This window comes from Aulostomus chinensis, chromosome 23 (genome assembly GCF_037954235.1).
Source record: "Aulostomus chinensis isolate RoL2024-O1b breed Wild chromosome 23, RoL_Achi_v1.0, whole genome shotgun sequence".
Classification (NCBI taxonomy): Eukaryota; Metazoa; Chordata; class Actinopteri; order Syngnathiformes; family Aulostomidae; genus Aulostomus; species Aulostomus chinensis.
In genome coordinates, this window is record NC_141342.1 from 5,529,206 (window position 1) to 5,543,772 (window position 14,567).

Below are 14,567 nucleotides of genomic sequence, written 5' to 3' on the forward strand. Positions count from 1 at the left end.
TATCTATCCCAGGTGAGCGTTGAACCGGCTCTTCTACGCCGGCTCACGGCAGCACTGAACCACAGGTGCCTGGTTAGTGGATTCCTGAGTAGGGATGCAGCGATGCCGATACCGGTATCGGGGGTAGCACCTACGACAGGAACCCCAAACTTCCCCTTCCTGTGCTACACTGACCAGCACAAACTGGGGGATCCTGCGGCGTTCTCGGGCCAGCGTGGAGACGTAGTCCTCCCCGGTACTTCTGGTCTCCCTCCCACTTGATGTGCCTGGAACACCACCTGAGGGCGGTGCCCAGGTGGCAGCGAGTAAGGAGCAGCAACATTGAGTCGCTCATGGATGATGGAGCTTCTCACCTCATCCCTGATGGAGGGATTCATGATCTCGCTCTGAGTCGCCTCAGCCAGAAATATCACACTCATGTTGGGAGACAAGTTTTAAACAGCGTCTGGGCTCCAGATATAAAATCTTTAACTCCATTCGTGTCGTAGCTGTCGAGCTGTCGTCTCTGAAATGTTGCCTTCATGTTTTTTTTTAATTTCAGTTCTTCTAATTTTACATTGAGTGGTCACATTTTCCCCTCTACTGTTGTCTTAAAGCCGCTGTGGAATTCATTCCTCACGTAGGAAATATTGAGGGAAACGGTTAAAATTGAACCCCCAGTTTTGCTTGTATGAGGTTTTTAATGAATGGAGTAAAGGCTCCAAACAGGAGCTGAACGCTGACGCAGCCAGTCTTAACGCAGGCGACTGAGCTGCTGATTCTCTGGACAGCAGCGACGCGTCAGATACGAGCTGGTGCTTCTCAATAATCAGGACTTGTCTGACTGACGGTCATTCCTCAAGACCTCCTTCTGATAGACGGCTCTTCTTCTACTGTTTCTTAATGAGGGCTCAGTTAGTCTGTATCAGTCAATTAGCCGGCTGCTGTGGCTGACGGAGGGCTCTCCAGGGAGCAGCAGACTCTCCATCAGGCTATCAAACCTGGACGTTATCAGCGGCAGAGACGCTGATGAATCCTCAAAGTTCAGCGGTGTTGGATGAGCACTGATGGGTTCGCGCTCTCCCCTCCTACATCTTTTAATGGATCTGCGTTCCTCTGTCACATGGAGGTGATATCTCAGCAGCAGTTTTAATAAAACTATGAGAAGATGCTTTTTCAGCCTCTGGTGGCACGAAACATCCTGAACCATGGCATCAGTAACACCTCTTGTGTTGGGTCGTATCGGATGGATGGCTGGGAGGCTCCAGAACACGCCATCGAGTAGATCACATGACAGCAGAGCTCCGTAAACACAAAGGAGGGATGAGAAGAAGGAAGAGCAAGAAATGAAACAATAAAACGCAACAGTGTTTAAAGAAGAAGAACAAATTGAGAACACATGCGGACTTCCACCAGCGTCGTGGCCGAGCACGGCAGCTAAATCTCTTGGCTCCAACAGAACCATTAAGAATAGCCGTTCTGAGAAAGTTTGATGATAAATGAACACTCGACTGCATGACAGAGATAAACAAGTGAGCATGCTGAACCCCAAAACAACCAAGAGAGACGGAAAAATGAGTAAAACTGAAGATTGAAAACCCGGACCCAAGCAGCTAACGATAGCCGAAGCTACTCCACTGAAAACAAGTGGAGATGCTAACGGTACGGCGAACACCGGGGCTAACACGGACAACGATGTGTTGGCAGAGTTCCTAAAACTTCAACAGGAAAAAACAGACTTGTTCTGGGACTTAAAAGCCTCCTTCACCAGAATGGAGTCCAAGCTATCAGATTTGCCACACGCACAGACGACTCTGAGCGAAGAATGGGGGAAGCGGAGCATAGAGTGAGTGACGCGGAGGACAAAACAGCTAAACACGAGAAAAACCGGGAGTGGTACTCCCTTTGTTTGTTTTTTTGTTAATTGTTCTTATTACAAGGGCGATCCACGGGTCACATGGAAGGACTTATTATGTTCAACATTGTTATTTGCTGGTCCACTGTTTTTTGTTTTTATGCAGCTTGCAGCGTACGTGTCAGTTTTACTTCTTTATGTTCTAAGTTTTTATGATGAATACTCTCAAGGTGGTTAGTTATAACATAAATGGTCTCAACCATCCCATAAAGAGGAAAAAAATTATGTCCCAATTAAAACAAATAAACTGTCAAATTGCCGTACTCCAGGGGACTCTTCTGGATGAAAGGCAGCATCAGAAGCTCAGAAGAGAATGGGTGGGCCAAGTTTTTAACTCATCGTACAAGGAGGGAGGAAAAGAGGTGTTGCCATTTTGAAACACAATCTTTCGGCCTCACGGTTGAAAAAACTCATGTAGACAGACAAGGACGGCACATTTTGATTGATGGAACTGTGGGAGGAATTAAAACGTCAGCTTTAAATTTGTATGTCCCAAATGAATATTAATATTACTATTTTTTCTATGTGAATATTTTTTGTAATTGCAGAATGTCATTTTTTATATATATTTTCTTCGTGGGAAGTACACACTGATTGATTTCAGTGTAAGAATGACCAAGCTGTGCTGAGGAGATGCTGCTTGTTTGTAAAATGTTCTGTTTTACTCGTGTAAAACCAAAATGTGTATTGACTTTACCAATTATCTCATAAAAAACTTTAAAAAAAAAACATTAAGAAAACATTCTGTGTTGGAAGCATGGTTCCTGCTACAAAGGCACACTGAACAAATCTCCAGCCGTCATGACGAAGAAATGACACCGTTTTCATTTGATGGTCGATGCAACAACTTTGGAAAATTTCATTTTTAAAGTTCTGTCCTCGCGTGTACTCTGACAGTCGATGGAGACGAGCGTCTTCACACACCAGCTCGTCTCTGATGGGGCCATCAAAGCTCTGACAGGATGCACTTACGATGAAACGCAGAAAACACGGCGCTGTTCTGTCTCTATGGCAACAACATCACTTTTCTATGAAAGATGAGCACCGTCGCTGAGTTTTTATCATCCATTTGTTTTTTAATTTCTGATGAATGAGAACATTTATTTAAAACAATACAATATAAAAACAAGCGTTATATGTTTGTCGAGTGTTGACCCCTTTATCAAACCCTTAACGCATTTGTAATTCATAATAATCCCAAATGGATTGGAACACATCAATAAATAACATAAAAAGAAACAACTCTGAATATGACACTTCATCATCCATATAGCTTTTAAAAATAATGTTGTGTTGGCTTTGTGTTGTCTTTTAATAACAATGACACTACAAAAACAATTTGAATAAAAGTAACTCATAAGAAATCCCCTCCCCCCTTCTTCAAGCTTGGATCCTCGATCAGAGAGCTGGCAGTTTGCAGGTTCTGTGCAGGATCCAGATGTTCCTACCATCTCTCTTCTTTGGTTTTGGCTTTGGGAAAGAGAAATATTCAACACCCTTCCCTGAAATGTTTCTGCATGTCAGCCATCAGACTTGTAGGTCCCATAGTTGCACTGTATTTTCACCACTGCTGAAAGGTTGAAAGGCCTCCGTTGCACAGTCAAGATGGCCCATGTAGGACTGGATTTGGCCGCGGCCGTCTTAGGGGGTCTGAGTGAAGGGCACTGCAGGCACTACTGCATTACTCACAGGCCAGTTTGCCATCCAAGGAGGAGAGGGCGATGGCAAACGCCTGAAAGGCACACATGGGGAAGGAGTAATCCAAGGTGAAGACGTCCTCTGACACGCGCCCACACTGCATCACCACATAGTCCTCATTGTCAGGGTGGACGAGCTGGAAGTTTTTGACAGACGTCAGTGTGGCTCGCCCTCCAAAATCAAGAGTGTAGGACTCACTCTGGTCATTCCAGATGGGGCTCTTGCTCTGCAGGGTGATCAGTTGATCCATGTTGTTGTTGGCCTGGCGCATCACAAGGGTTTCCTGTTTATTTATGGGACGAACACAAACTCTGGCATCATTCTCTAGGATGCCAGGGATCACCACCCTCATTTTCCTGGGACCATACATCCCGAGAACATTGGCCTCGTAGCAAATAGATGCTAGCTCTTGTCGCACTGCTTCACTCTCTGCGACAGTAGCTTCCTCTGGGTTTTCTCCACTGTCGTAAACTGTGAACTTGGTACCCAGGAAATTGGACCTCAGTTTTCCAATGCAGCTCCTGGCTTTTCTGGACTCATTTGTTGGGTCAGTGGAAATCAGGTAGTAGGATGTTTTGCACGTCTTTTTTCTGGCGGCCATTAGAAACTCCTTCTCTCCATCTTCCCCGTCCGTGTGGAGCTGATAAACGGGGAAGCCGTTGCTCTGGTCCCTTGTGATCCTGCACTTGATGGTCTCCTCTCTGGGAGCAGGACACATGGCAAGCTCATGCAGATCGTCCACAAACAGAGGAGATGATGACCTTAAGTTCGGTTCACTCCCTGTGGGTTCGTGCCTGGGGGTGGAGAGAGGGGACAACACACCTAGTGAAGCTGTCCCTTCTCTCTTCCAATCCGTGTCGTCTTCTATGTCCTGAATTTCCTCATCACACAGTTGGCTTCCATCACTTGAAGATGGAGAGACAAGCCTCTCATCATTGTCTTCTTCCTCTTCGTCCTCACTTGCGCTCTCATATTGGGTGGTCCTGTAGGACTTCTGAGTGCCTTTTGTCCACGAGGAAATCACCTCACCAAATGGCAGTTTGCCATCAAAAGAGGAGAGGGCAATGGCAAACGCCTGAAAGGCACACATGGGGAAGGAGTAGTCCATGGTGAAGACGTCCTCAGACACGCGCCCAAACTGCATCACCACGTAGTCCTCATTTTCAGGGTGGACGAGCTGGAAGTTTTTCTCAGACATCTCTTTGACTCGCTCGTTGAAGTCGAGAGAGAATACCTGAGCCTGGTCATCCCAGCTGGGGCTCTTGCTCTGCAGGCTGATCAGTTGATCCGTGTCATCGTTTGCTAGCCGCATCAGGAGGGTTTCCTGCTTATTTTTCGGACGAATGCTCACTCTGGCATCATTCTCCTGGATACCAGGGATGACCACTTTCATTTTCCTGGGACCCCAAAACCCATGATCACTCCTCTCATAGCTAACGGCTGCTAGCTCTTGCCGCACTGCTTCACTCCCTTTCCAGTTTGTTTTCTCCGGGTTTTCTCCACAGTCATAAACTGTGTACTTGGTACCCAGCAAATTGGACCTCAGTTTTCCAATGTAGCCGCTGGCCTTTCTTGACAGATTCGAGTAATCTGTAGAAATCACATAGTTTGAAGTTCTGCACTTCTTCCTTTTTCTGGCGCTCATTAGAAAGACATTCTCTCCGTCTTCCCTCTCCATGTGGAGGTAATAAACCGGGTAAAAACTGCTCCGGTCCCTGGTGATCCTGCACTGGATGACTTCCTCTTCAGGAGCAGCACGCATGGCGAACTCCTGCAGATCCTCCACCGACAGAGGAGACGCTGCCCTTTCATCATCCTCACTCTCTGAAGAGTATTGAAGGGACTCAGCACTTTCTGTGCTGGATTCTTCTTGCCTGTCATCTTCCTCCTCCTCCTCCTCCTCCTTTTGCCACCAGGCACGTGTCGTGTCGGTGGTCGTCCTCATGTTGCATTTGAGTGTGTTCTCGTCTGAGGCATCTTCAGGCTCACTCAGGGAGGAGTCGCTGAGGGACTGGCTGCTCTGAGGTGTCTGGTCCAACGGAGTTTTGTGAGACTCTGTCCAATTGCATCCAACACAAGACAAAGGTATTCCCTCTGATTCCAGGTATTTCCTCAGGCATTCCTCTTGTATTTTGCTCGGTCTCCATAGCTGAAAGAGAAAACATGTCAGCTTCACATTAGCGCCAAAACTGTCAAGGTTGTTGTTGGGTTAGGGTTACAAGATGGCAACCCAAATAGTACAGTAACGAGACTTAAGGTCGAGCAGGTGATTGGGACACAGGTAGTAGCCATGACAGCGAAGACAGCGCCACCTCAGCCCCAATCACTTGTTCACGCGTATAGAAAAAGAACAGAAGACAACACAAACTTTGATCAAAAGGATCCTAAAGTAAACATGTACAATAAACATGTACATATAGTACATGTTTATAGTACATGTTTATTGTACATGTAGCATGTTGCAAAATAGAAAAAGCACATCACCATTTTCACCATCTGGTGTTTGTGCCAGTGACGTTAAATGGTGAAAATTCTTTACCGGTTCATCCTGCCAACGCTGTTCCTTAGAATTCATGTTTATTTCCTTAAACCTTGAACAGAATGTCTGAACAAGAGGCGTCAGACGGTCGTCTTTGGGTTGATGTGGGTGTCGTTGTGGTGGTTTGTTTCCAGGAGAACTTTTCTCTCCTTTGTCAGATGAAGTCGTGCTATTATAGGACGTGACCATGATGATGACTGCCAGATGACATCACTGTGAGTGACAAGAAGACTGACAGTGATGATTCAGTCTGAGTTCACCCTCAGAATTACGACTGTGATCTCACCACGAACTCTGAAGTCCTGCTGCCGTCGGCACGAGTGTGACGGTTGTAGAGCGAGGAGATGCCACCTGTGGTGAATGAGCGGGAGTTGACTTGACTTTGACAGTTGATTTTCGGAGCGTCACCCACGCGTACTACTGGGACGCCCGCGGTAGGACTCGTCCTTCTCCATCTTTCACTTCCTCCTGACTCACGCTGAGACTTTGTTTTCCTCCGATGTGTGAGTCTGGTGTGACCTGTGAGTATGCAGGAACTGTGAGTCTCATGTCGCAGACCTGGACTGACTCAGTCTCACATCAGCAGCTAACATTAGCAGCTAACATTAGCATCAGCAGGTGCATTGAGCTCCAGCTGTGGGTTAGGGTGACATAAGATGATGGCGGCGGATGAATCGCGTGAGGACAGATATCTTCTTCTCAGCGTCTCTGTGTGTTCAATCTAAAATCAAACTGCAGCTATGTTGGTTAGCTTGCGCCTGTCAGCAGCATCGCCCACCGCCACCGTCAGGGACTGTGCTCCACGCCGCCTCGCATGCTGTCTGCCAGCTGCAGCCTCTGTTTGAGCCGTCAAGAGCAGTCGTCTTCAGGCCTTCTTTGAAGCGTTTCTTCTCTCATGACGGTTGTGTTGATGAACGTCAGTCAGGACCACGGAGATGTTGGCGAGCTCTCAGATCAGCGTCCTGGATGTACGGCCGAATTCTTGAAAACATCGTGGAGATGTCATATGGTGGTGAAATGAACACTCAGGTGACCAGCAGCAGCTCTGGTGGATGTTGGCAGCCAGCAGGACAGTAACACGCGCCCCAACAACATGCCAACACGTGAAGCGTCACGTGGCGTGACGAAGCTGCACATTTGAGAGGTTCCTCCTGTTCCAGACTGCAGGAGAGATGCAGGCAGGTGCAGGGGCGTGTTCACAAGCTGAAGCGGTCACAAGCCCGTATTTCAGCACCTTGGTGAGATGAACGTTCATACAAAATCAGCAATCTTTTACATGAACTTGTTTAAAATCCGAACCTGAAGGCATTGATATCTTTGAGTGTGTTTTTCTCGCAGTTGCTGGACTGGTAGCATAATTAAGATCTAACCGGCCTGCATTTGTATGCGTGTGCTCGAGTGCATCGCCTGTTTATTTAGGGGTAGAAGTGACCCAAGGTCAGCTGAGGATTATTGATGGAGATTTGCATCCAAGTGGTGATGGATGGCAGCGCTCTTTACGGATCACTTCACCTCTTCCCTTCCTGCTCGGAGGTTCAGGAGCAGTCAGGGCGGCTCCAAAGGTCGGAGAGGTGTTGAGTGCTGAGAGCTTTCCTGGGTTGCATCATGCTTGGAGGTGAAAGTTTCATTTTTCTGGCGTCCTGGACCTCCATCCTGGGCTTCGTAGTGATGATGTCACTAGATGTGGGGCTGGGCTGAGGTCTCTGTGACGAGTGACGCCATGTCAACAAAACCCTTAATAGCCATGATGTCATCACAGTGCACCTGACCTCACTCACAAAAGGGGACCAAGTGTAGCGTTTTATTGTGAAACGCTGAATTTCTCACATCAGCCACTTTTCCATTGCCATGGTAGCGACTCCCTCCGCATCACAGTGCGAAGATGGTTGTCATAGCAACATTAAATGAAATTCGCATGACATCATCTTCACACAAAACACACGGCCATTTAACTGATTGAGAGACCAAAGACAACTGCTGTGATGACCCTCGCTAACGTGTTAGCTTCAGCTCGCCGGGAGCCTCGGTGTCAGAATCCCCAAACAAAATCCACACAACAGTTGAACGGAGTCGGAACCACGTGTTGGAAAAGTGGCTGTAGAAAAAGATTTATAAAACCTGATGGAGCGGTGACTGTCGTTTCATTTGTCTTTAGCATTTTCATGCTAGCAGTCATTTGCTAACTGATTATTCCTTTGACCCAAACCTATGTGAATATTTTGTTGAGAGGAATTAAATGTAGGATTTTTTGGGTTTTATCATCATTATTATTTGTTTTGCAGTTTTTATACTTCCTCTTGATACTTGAAGTCTGCAGTATTTATCCGACCACCAATGAATGATTTTACGTCTCTTCTGTTAGTTTCGGTGTGATTGAATGATTTTGGTTGATTTGGTAGAAAATTCTATAAAATCGTACGACTTTCAGAGTGAAAGTCTAAAAGGAGCAGCTCATTATTTTTGTAGCAGAAGTCAGATTCACTCACACACTGTTTTGTCACTGGTGTCCTGCACTGGTGTCCTGTCTCCCCCCCGCTCCGGTGTAGTGCCTTCTTCAAGCCTGACATCTACAGGTCAGCTGACAAGCGTGTTGACGTCCATGTTAGATGCTGAATGCTGTATGTTTGTGTCATTAAACCTCCGAGTGATTGACACTTGTCTTGGTGTATTTTCTCCAACATATCAAAATATTTCTAGCTGCTGAGAGTTGGAGTCGCCATGGCAACTATGTGGTGTTCAGTTGATTACTGGCAACGTTGACGTAATGGAGGGAACCTCTGACAGTTCTTGTTTCCTTGTTGCGTCACGGTCGGCTCCTGCAAAAAGAGACGACTCAGAACATCAACCAGCGCTCGCACCAGAGGCGCTCGTGGTGACGTGTGTCTTGAACCCAGCAGTCCAAGTTCAGATGTTGGTTTCTGATAAAACAGCACCGCGTTCAAATGTCTTGTCCGGTCAATGTTCTATCAATGCACCTGGGCAACGTCCAGGAGGAACAGGCGCTTGATGACCTCTGGGACAGTTCTCCGCTGGCTCTCAAGGATCTTCACAAGATTTCTGGACTTGATTGTGAAGACAGCGTGTGGCGTCGCCTCAAATGTTAGAGGAACATTCCGGCACCTGGAGAGATCCTGCGCCTGTGCTCGCTCAGCTGAGGCTGCGGAACATTCCTGCATAGGAATGGGTTCTGCTGTGGTCCCTGAAATGTGGACCAGAGTGACCAAACACAGAGAACGTTGTTGAACTGCTAGCTGGTGTTGAAAGAGGAGATTTACGACCGTAGAATCGTCACAAACACGAGTGTTACAGATCAGTGTTGGAGAACGTTTGATGATAATTAACCAGATTGAGCCAACAGTCCATCTACGTCAGATACCGTTGTCATGGCAACACAGCAGGATGGAGCTGTAGGAACCAGGATCGTTGCAGTTCCAGGGACCCGGTGCTTTGGGACCAAAAGTCGTTGTCTGCACTTCTACCTCAGCCTGAAGTCCCAGGATGATTAAGATCATAATAAGTTAAGATAAGTTAAGTTATGATAAGTTAAGTTATGATAAGTTAAGTTAAGATGAGATAAGTTAAGATGAGATGAGATAAAACCTTTAATCGTCCCACAGTGGGGAAATTGACATTGTTACAGCAGCAAGAAGAGGAAGAATATAAGAAGATAAATATAAAGTATAGTGCAAATGTACAAAAAATAAGTGTGCAAATGTGTAAAAATATGTAATATATAAAAGTAATACACAAAGTAAAGGGAAGAAGTATGTACAGCAGTGGAGTATGTACAGTCTTAAATATATGTGTATGTAATTGTACAGTCTTAAATATATGTGTATGTAATTGTACAGTCTTAAATACATGTGTAATGATCATTATCATTATTAGTTGTAGTATTTCGTTGTTGTTTTGAGAAACCTTTATTGATCCAGGAAGGTCGTTGGGAGCCAGAGCTCTCATTCAGTGGTGCAACATCAGGAAAGCTGACAGCAACATCTTTAGAAATGGAAGCAGAAAAAGAAAAATTTAAATACATATAAACGTATTCCCAAAATACCGTCTGCAGGAAGTCAGGAGAACGAATAACCTTTGGCATCCATGTGGTTGTTACCTAGCAATGGTGTTTTCATGTGGTCAGCACTGGTTGGTAGAGCACAGAGGTACAATAGTGAGTTTTCAATGTTCCAGGTGACTAATAAGAGTTCCCCGTAGTTGGACACATGTACTCACAGGTGACACGACGTGTGTGGCAGCAGTGCAGCCTTGAGACGCCGCTCTACAGACACAGCTGCCGTCATCTGAGAGGTTTGTTGTGACAGCTCACTGCTGTTGGCTCTCTTTGCTCTCCATCACACTGAAGAGGGACCAGGATGGAACTGAGAGGCTGGTGCCAGGACAAACCTGCAGAACCCTTGAGACACCAGACCATCTCAGACGCGGTACCAAGTATCCAGGCACGTGTGAAGCTGTCAGCGTTGACCAGCATCAGAGCCGTCTTCTTGCTTTGTCGTCCTCAGCTGGGTGCTGCTGCCATCATCCCACTGAGCAAGAAGTCCATTCACAGCCTGTTGGAAAATGTCCACTTATTCTGTTCGAGCGATTAAACCTGGTTTCTAAAGTACATCTAAACATGTAGACGAACAGGTCAGGATCGTGCAGGAGGAGTCGGTCCGTCCGTCCAGCATTTCAACTCCATGCTGACTCCGTTTAAGTTGCACCTTTTCTTGAACAGTTTTTTATTTAAATGTGAAAGCTCCGCCCCCTAGTGGTGCTTAACTTGGTTTGGTTTGGATGAAAACAAAGGTCGAAAGTCTGAGTGGCAGCAGGTGGCAGTGACACGCGTCCCCCTGAACACATCACCTCCTGCTGCTGCTGGGACTCTAATTTTCTTATTAAGCCATGAAAATGTGAGTGATCCAGTGGCGACTGCTCCAAGACTGCAAGGGAAGCTCAGGTTCCTCTAAAATGTCACCAAAAAAAAAGTAAAAGTGGTGAAACACGTACTTCTGTGTGTACACGTCAGTGACTAAATACGCGCTAGAAAGCCTTCATCTTTTGTTCAGAATCAGCAACTTATCGCAGGAAACCTGTGCCTTCTCGTTCGTCCCCGCAGCACCACAGCGCCTCACACAGTCGGACGCTCGGCGTCTCTGGGGGTCTATGGGGCAGTGGGCTGGCCCGGACACTCGGGATCTGCATGATGATTGGATGAGCTGTCTGAGGCGGAATCAGCGATCTTGAAGAACAAACACCCACTGGAGCATTTTCCAAGTTTTTCCTTCAGTTGTTCTGAACAGACTGAGACTTTAGCGAGTCCCTGGAAAAGACGCCTCGTCGACAAGGTCAGAGGTCATTATCTTGAAAAGGAAGGAAGGGTAGAATTTATATCTAAATAAACACATTTATGATGTAGGCTGGAAAAATGAGCTTCCCCTCCTTCAAGGACCAGCAGCCGCCACTGGAGTGATCCTTCTGACATACGTGATAGAAGAGCGCCATATCTTAACACACATAAAAAAAACACTTACACTCATATGTTCATACATTCATACATATATACATACATACATACATACATGAACATATAGATACATAAAAATTCATAGAGCATCCACAAATATACACACGGACGAACGCACATCCAAACTTACATACATATATAAACATAAACATGTACACACATTCATATATAAAAATATACATAGATACATACACACAATCACACATACATGCAAACACTCATCACAAAATAACACATAGACATAAATGCATATATACATACATACATACACATACACAAACATATATGTACACACATACAAACATACATCCAAACATATACATACATGCATACATACACAAATATGTACATACAAACAAAAACATACATTTATATACACATACACATATACATACAAAAGCACATATACATACATAAATACAAGCATACATACATACATGTAAACATACACACATACATACATACATAAATACATAAACATATTCATACCTTCACATATACAGATAAACACATCCATAAGTACACACATAAACATAACAATACATACATAAACACACACACATACATACGTACATAAATATATACACAAACAGACATACATAGATACATATACATACATCTAAGTGCATACATACACGTATATACAAACAGAGATACACTCATACATATATAAACACATACAAATCACATACAAACAAACACACATAAATACATATCAACCATACATACATACAGTACATACTCACATATATAAACACATATCGTACTACATACATGCAAACAATCAAACACAAATACATTCACACACATACATACATAAAAATACATACGCACATACAAACACACGTACAGTCACGCATACATTTGTTCACACACATCCATAAAACTTCACAAACATACATATATATGCACATACATACATAAGGGCATAAATACAAATATATACAGACATAGATACACTCATACATACACATACACAGACATACAAACACACATGCATACATATTTATATACATGCATACAAACATTCACATACATAAATACAAACACATACATACACAAGCATAAACGTGTATACCTACAAACATCTATACACACACATACATACATACAAATTAGATATATAAATACACAGACACACAGATACAGTATACTTACATACATGCGTATAAACATACATACAGGCGTAAACAACATACATACTAGCACATACGTACATACACAGATACAAACACAGATAAAACCAACACATACATACACACATACACAAATACATAAATTCACACATGCATACATGAAAATAAACATACATACATACATACACATAATCCATAAATAAACATGTGTAAATACACGGATGCAAACATACATCTATTCATACATACATACATACACACATACAAATATACATCTATACATATCCGTACAGATATACATACATACATACATACTCAAACACATACATAAATGTTAAAAACTTTACACTTTACTTTAACAAACTATACATAGTTGCACACATTACCATACACTCATAAATACACAAATACATACATACATCCATACACATAAAAAATCATACATACACACATACAAATATTCACATACATACACATAAATTCAACAAAAACATTCACACATAAAAACACATATAGTTACACAACTACACATTTTCAAACAAACACACATACAGATACATACGCACATACATAAACATACATACACACATTAAAATATACATACATGCATACATACATACATACACACTTACATAAACATCATAAACACAAATTCACACATAAATACATACATATAAACACACACATACATACACACATCAAACATGAATATTTACATACAAACACAGAGACATACATACCTATGTACAACCATATGTGCATACATGAAAACTTATACATAAAAATAGAAATATACAGATCTACATACATACAAAAATCATACTTACACAATATATACATACAAACATACATATATACACACAACAGTGCATAAACAAATACAGACATACATTCATACATAAAACTTACATCCACACATATATGTATAAATATGTATGTATGTGTTTGCATGTTTTTATGTGTGTATGGATGTGTTTATATGTTTATGTGTGTATGGATGTGTTTATATGTTTATGTGTGTATCATTTCCGTGTTTCCAACATTCTGCATTGTAAACTGTTTTCTTGTCTGTAACAACATCTCCTGCACGTCTGTCCCTCCTGGTGAGGGATCCTCCTCTGTTGCTCACCCTGGGGTTTCTCAGATTTTTCCCTGTTAAAACGGTTTTCTCTGGAGTTTTTCCTCAGTTGATGTGAGGCTCTGAGGGCAGAGGATGTTGTTATGATGCCATGAAGCCTGGAGACAAACTGGTGGTGAAAACGGGCTCTGCAAATAAAATTGCCTTGCCTTGCCTTGCCTATCTGTGCATGTACGTGTATATGCATGTACATGTGTGTATGTATGTTCATTCATTCATACATCCATTGTCTTCCGCTTATTCCTTAATAGTAAGGGTCGCGGGGGGGCTGGAGCCTATCCCAACGTCTACGGTTGAGAGGTGGGGTTCACCCTGGATAGGTCGCCAGTCCATCGCAGGGCCAACATAGAGAAGCAAACAACCATTCACTCTCACATTCATACCTACGGTCAATTTAGGGTCTACAATAAGCCTCGTCAGTCTGTGGTGCAGTGGTCAGCACTGTGGCCTCACAGCAAGAATGTTCCGGGTTTGAGTCCCCGCTCGAGCGCAGGATCTTTCTGTGTGAGTCTGCATGTTCTCCCCGTGCCTGCGTGGGTTCTCTCCGGTTCTCCGCTTCTTCCCACCATCCAAAGACATCACGACGACGAGGCTGATTGAATACTCTAAATTGATTGTAGGTATGAATGTGAGTGTGAATG

At 43.9% G+C, this 14,567-nt stretch overlaps 1 protein-coding gene across 1 annotated transcript; it reads right to left on the reverse strand.

Moving 5' to 3' along the window:
• Positions 1–2,583: 2,583 nt before the first annotated feature.
• Positions 2,584–6,269, reverse strand: LOC147239259 (uncharacterized). Its single transcript, XM_086195123.1, has 2 exons — positions 6,132–6,269; positions 2,584–5,741 (listed from the first exon to the last, which is right to left on the reverse strand). Exons 1-2 carry the CDS (start codon positions 6,165–6,167, stop codon positions 3,576–3,578), a joined length of 2,202 nt encoding a protein of 733 aa, XP_086051249.1. The 5' UTR covers positions 6,168–6,269; the 3' UTR covers positions 2,584–3,575.
• Between the last annotated feature and the right edge of the window lie 8,298 nt (positions 6,270–14,567).